Source organism: Zootoca vivipara, chromosome 16 (assembly GCF_963506605.1).
Source record: "Zootoca vivipara chromosome 16, rZooViv1.1, whole genome shotgun sequence".
NCBI classification, from domain to species: Eukaryota; Metazoa; Chordata; class Lepidosauria; order Squamata; family Lacertidae; genus Zootoca; species Zootoca vivipara.
The window spans coordinates 26,609,536-26,615,535 of NC_083291.1; the positions used below are offsets into that span (position 1 = coordinate 26,609,536).

The following is a 6,000-nucleotide window of genomic DNA, read 5'->3' on the forward strand; positions in this document are numbered from 1 at the left end:
GCAGTGAGTTCAAGCCCCACTTGGGCAAAAGATTCCTGCATTGTAAGGGGTGAGCCTAGATCATAGCTGCCAAGTACCCCGTTTTCCCCGGGTGTCCCGAATGGCAAAATACCCTGGATTCCCCCCGATTACGGAGCTCCTGCCGGCGGCCATGTTCTTCTGGTGCTGCACCAGCACCGGAAGTTGCTTCTACGCACTTCCAGACATGCATAGAAGGGACTTCCGATGCCGCTGTGCCCATTTCCAAAATGTCTGTGGCGCCAGAAGTCGCTTCTACGCACTTCCGGACATGCATAGAAGGGACTTCCGATGCCGCTGTGCCCATTTCCAAAATGTCTGCGGCGCCAGAAGTCGCTTCTACGCATGTCCAGAAGTGCATAGAAGCGACTTCTGGTGCTGCGGACATTTTGGAAATGGGCACAGCGGCATCGGAAGTCCCTTCTACACATGTCAGGAAGTGCGCAGAAGCGACTTCCGGTACCGCGGCACTGCTGATCCCGGATCTTTCAATCTGGAACTTGGCATCTATGGCCTAGATGACCATTTTGGTCTCTTCCTACTTATGATACAGTGACGGGCCTCTGTTCTGGCTGTGCCATTTCAGCCGGCGGGGCATGGAATTCCTATATGAACGAACGCTGTTGCATACAAGATAATCTCCTGCACATGGGGAGCTGGTGTGTGTCATATGGGACTAGAATCATTCTGCCTGATGTATCTTCTGCGCAAAGGGGATTTTTGCACGGAGAGGAGCAGTCAGTTGTGCGGACCCCCGCCTTCTGCCTGAAATGGTACAGTCCAAACATGGGCTTGGCACCTGACCTAGAAGTTAAACTTAAAGGAATGGTGCTGTTCTTTTCAGCCTGGAAGTGCCAATTGATTAATTAATTGATAGTCTGTGTATTTTCACCCTTTTACAGGCTTGATTGCAAGTTGAAAGAGGAACTCTTGAGACTCCCCTTCCCTCTTTCTTATCTGTGGACTTTTTCTGCAATCCAAATTTTGCACAGAGAAATGCTGGATTATGCCACTTGAATACTGTTATTCAAATCAAGCAAACATCCACACAAAATTGTTGCTTATTTTGCATATTTCATTCTGCTTTTGCTGGTCAGGGAGGGAAAATGAACTCTGAAATACTAAAGTCTCTGGACATAACCTTTGGACATTTTATTCAGTCACTCTTTGGGTTGTCCTACTTGTATTCTTTTCTTTGCATGTGTAAAAGCTAGAACCTTGTTAAGATTCTCAGGGATCTGCTTACATGAACCAGGCCCCTTCATGAGAGGAAGAGGAGTGGTATGAATGTTAATGTGAGCAATGACATCCAGCACCTAGTATCATCTCAGCTACAAATTCTCTGTGTAGCTGTAGATATTATGTTGTGAACCGCCCTGAGATCTATGGGATGAAGGGCTGTATACAAATATAATAATAATAATAATAATAATAATAATAATAATAATAATAATAATAGCTGTTTTTCTCAGTGGATCCGATACCTATCTCCAATGTGTGGGTAATACTTGTCTACCTTACAAGGGTGTTGCAAAGATTACTGAAAAAAATGCCACATAAATGCTAACGTACAATTTAGTCTGAATGCAAAAAAATCAGGAGCAAAGTGTACTTGAATTTACAGTCGTATCTCAGAAGTCGAATGCCTTGTGACGTTTTGGCTCCTGAATGCTGCAAACGTGGAAGTGAGTGTTCCGGTTTGTGAACGTTCTTTGGAACCCGAACGTCTGACGTGGTTTCCGATTGGCTGCTTCCTGCAGCCAATCAGAAGCCGTGCCTTGGTTTCTGAATGTTTTGGAAGTCGAACAGCCTTCCGGAACGGATTCTGTTCGACTTCCAAGGTAGGACTGTTTTACATATTACACAATGCCCCCCCTTTTTTCTCTCCTGTTGCTCTCTATATCCCATGTCATAAGCTAACTGTTTACAATCTCCATTTCCTCAGCTTCCGCCTCTGTTCACCCTCTTATCGATCCACTGGCTTCCGGGTCCCATCTCACCCGGATACCCTACCCAGCTGGTACCATCCCTAATCCACTCCTTCCTCACCCACTGCATGAAAATGAGGTGCTGCGCCACCAGCTATTTGGTAAGATCTTTGTAAGGGATGAGGGGACCCAGGTGGCGCTGTAGTTAAACCACTGAGCCTAGGGCTTGCCGATCAGAAGGTCGGCGGTCCGAATCCCTGTGACGGGGTGAGCTCCCGTTGCTTGGTCCCAGCTCCTGCCAACCTAGCAGTTCGAAAGCATGTCAAAATGCAAGTAGATAAATAGGAACCGCTACAGCGGGAAGGTAAACAGCGTTTCCATGTGCTGCTCTGGTTTGCCGGAAGCGGCTTTGTCATGCTGGCCGCATGACCTGGAAGCTATACGCCGGCTCCCTCGGCCAATAATGCGAAATGAGCGCGCAACCCCAGAGTCGGTCACGACTGGACCTAATGGTCAGGGGTCCCTTTACCTTTACCTTTTACCTTGTAAGGGATGAGGGAGGCAAAGGCAGCGGCAAGATTCGGGGGCAGGGAAGAGATCTGACAGAACGAAAGCGGGAGTATGAGAAAATTTATTGAGTGTGGCAGAGAGCATAGGTGCATGCGTGGAACTGCAAAACAACTGTGAATCAAAAGCAAGGACCTGATTAGGGAGCAAGGGAAGAACTCTTGGGTGTAGGTTGATAGACTCTGGGGGTCTGGTCTTTGCAGAAATATTATGTGCTCTTTCACACCTTCTGCTGTGGGTCCTTCTCTTGCCCTTTTTATTTATGGAAATAAGACAGGGAAGTGTGCAGGCAGCACTTTTCCCTCTAACCAATGGCTTACTGAGAATATAAATCTGCTCCCGACTTAACAGGGTTGCAGCCAATGAATGCCAAGGCGCCGTGACAGTCGGCAAGCACACGGGAGATTATTTTTAATTACGTCAGAATGTGTTTTGTTATTTGATAAAGGAAAGAATCTCAAGCTTGCAGGCCCATGGGTCAGACAAGTGCAGACTGAAGGAGACAGCCTGTGCAGATTTGAGCTGCGGCCTCTGCTTCAGCTCTGTAAGGCAGAAGAAGTGAGCACGCAGCAAGGGCTGGGTGCCTCACGGGCAGAGCAACTGCTTGGCATGCAGAAGGCACTGGGTTCAACCCGCAGCATTCCTAGGTAGGGGCGTGGGAGAGGCTCCTGTCTGAAAGCTTTGGAGAGCTGCTGCCCGATGCAGAGGACCGTGGCAGGGCAGCTTGCTTTAGATAGGCAAGAGGGAACGAGGGCAGGCACACCTTTCCTCAGCCCTCCGCGGCAAGCTGCCTCTGCTGCTGAAATTCTGCCTTTTGTGCCGCTGTTAAAGGCAAAGAACCCATGCGGTTCGCCATGATCACCCCAAAATGCGACCTGTCCTTGTTTTATTCTGTGGCTACAGCTGCCCCCTACAGAGACCTGCCAGGCTCTCTCTCGGCTCCGATGTCGGCAGCGCATCAGCTCCAAGCCATGCATGCACAGTCAGCAGAGCTCCAGCGCCTGGCCCTGGAACAGCAGCAGTGGCTGCACGCCCACCACCCTCTGCATGGAGTGCCGCTCCCCACGCAGGAGGATTACTACAGGTGAGTGGCTTCTTTGTGCGGTTGGGGGGGGGCAAGTTTGGTTTTGCGCTATCACAAAGGGACCAGCAGGGATCCCAAGAGCAGAATTGTTAGGACGTTGCCTGCTCCCAGACACAACAGCTTCCAATATTCTTAATACAGGTTTCCAAAGTGTGTTTCAGTGTTTTGAAAGTTCTTCCTGTTGCCACAGGGCCCCAGTGATATTGAGGACGTTTACAGTGGCTCTGTGGGTTAAACCACAGAGCCTAGGGCTTGCCGATCAGAAGGTCGGCGGTTCGAATGCCAGCGATGGGGTGAGCTCCCGTTGCTCGGTCCCTGCTCCTGCCAACCTAGCAGTTCGAAAGCATGCCAAAGTGCAAGTAGATAAATAGGTAACGCTCCAAGCGGGAAGGTAAACAGCGTTTCCGTGTGCTGCTCTGGTTCGCCAGAAGCGGCTTTGTCATGCTGGCCACATGACCTGGAAGCTGTACGCTTGCCCAGTGAAGCGAGATGAGTGCCGCAACCCCAGAGTCGTCTGCGACTAGACGTAACGGTCAGGGGTCCCTTTACCTTTACTTTTACAGTGGAATAAGAATAAGAATAATATGTCACTCTATAGAAGCATAGTAATAAATAATCGAACATTAAAAACTTCCCTATACAGGGCTGCCTTCAGATGTCTTCTAAGAGTCAGGTATATAATAATAATAATAATAATAATAATAATAATAATAATAATAATAATAATCCTATATAATAAAGTCCCTGTGTCTCTGCGTCCAGTCCCTGTGTCCCTGTGTCCGCGCTAATGCGCATGTGCCCCACGGACACAGGGACTGGACGAAGAGGCGGGACGTACACACACGCACATTCTCTCCCCCCCCTCAACCCTCTGCCTCCCGTCCCCCTGCAGCGGCGGACCAAGATGGCGGCATCGGGCTCCGGGGCCATGGCGGCGGGAGCCCGGTCCGGCTCCCCCCGCCGCCCCACGGGCCGCGACCCCGGAGCCTGATGCCACCATCTTGGTCCGCTGCCTCCTCCTCCTGACAACCCTACCTGGCCCGTGGGAGGAGTGGCGGGGCCGCGGCCTTCCCTCCCTCTCTCGGGACACGACGGGAGAGCGCTTTGTTTAATTGCGTTCCCGGCACGCCCCGCGGCCGAGCGCAGAAAGGGAGGGAAGGCCGCGGCCCCGTCACACCTCTAGCGCCCGTTTTTTTAACGGGCTGAGTGAGACTAGTAATAATAATTTATTATTTATAGCCCGCCCATCTGGCTGGCTGGGCGGCTTCCAACAGAAAAATAAAATAAAATAATCGATTAAACATTAAAAGCCTCCCTAAACAGGGCTGCCTTCAGATGTCTTCTAAAAATCTGGTAGTTGTTTTTCTCTTTGACATCTTATGGGAGGGCCGTTCCACAGGGCGGGTGCCACTACCGAGAAGGCCTTCTGCCTGGTTCCCTATAACTTCACAGCTCGCAGTGAGGGAGCCACCAGAAGGCCCTCAGAGCTGGACCTCTGTGCCTGGGCTGGACGATGGAGTGGAAACGCTCCTTCAGGTATGCAGGGCCAAGGCCGTTTAGGGCTTTTAAAGGTCAGCCCCAACCCTCTGAATTGCGCTTGGAAACCAATGTGAGCCAATGTGGATCTTTTAGTACCGGTGTTATATGGTCCCGGCGGCCACTCCCAGTCACCAGTCCAGCTGCCGCATTCAGGACTAGTTTCCGGGTCACCTTCAAAGGTAGCCCAACGTAGAGTGCATTGCACTAGTCCACGCGGGAGAGAACCAGAGCATGTACCACTCCTGGCAAGACAGGCAGGTAGGGTCTCAGCCGGTGTACCAGATGGAGCTGGTAGACAGCTGCCCTGGACAGAAGGCTGCTAATGGAAAGCGGCAAGATTGAAATGAGCAAAATAAAAGGTGCACGTTTGTGGCATTTTGTTCACTCTTCTGTTCTCTGTTTCTCCCCTCCCCTTTGCTCTTCTCCACAGTCACCTGAAAAAAGAAAGCGACAAGCCCCTCTAAGCAGATCCCATTCCCCATGGCAACATCGTTGACCCTCCTCCTGCTGCTGCTGCTGCTGCTTCTGAGAGAGAGAGGAAGAGAGGAAGATTTGCCAACCAAACCCTGGAAGCTGCACAGTGACGCAACTTCTAATGTCATTTAGTGGGAGAGGGACGAAAGCAGGCCGACCCCTGGCGGGAGGGGGGGCGTGGCAAAAGGGGAAGGACAAGTGGGGCGCCAAACACCAGGCAAGGATTTCGAACCCGTGGCTAAATGTGCCCTTGTATCCTGTAAGCAAAGGTATATAAACCATTGTGCATCTATTTTTATGCCCTCCCCACCCCACCCCCTGCAATCCTCGGGCAAATTGTGGGCCAATCAGCAGGAACTTCGAAAGGCATGGCGGGGCTCTTCAAAAGCC

General features: G+C 51.0%; 1 protein-coding gene across 3 annotated transcripts in view; it reads left to right on the forward strand.

Moving 5' to 3' along the window:
• ATN1 (atrophin 1) overlaps positions 1-5,659 on the forward strand; it is a 29,397-nt gene extending 23,738 nt beyond the window's left edge. For all 3 annotated transcript variants that reach the window (XM_060268680.1, XM_060268679.1, XM_060268681.1), the window contains 3 exons: positions 1,964-2,107; positions 3,417-3,597; positions 5,567-5,659. In XM_060268680.1, coding sequence (XP_060124663.1) covers positions 1,964-2,107; positions 3,417-3,597; positions 5,567-5,600 — 359 coding nt within the window. In that variant the 3' untranslated portion in view covers positions 5,601-5,659. The remainder of the gene's footprint in view (positions 1-1,963; positions 2,108-3,416; positions 3,598-5,566) is intronic.
• Positions 5,660-6,000: the final 341 nt, after the last annotated feature.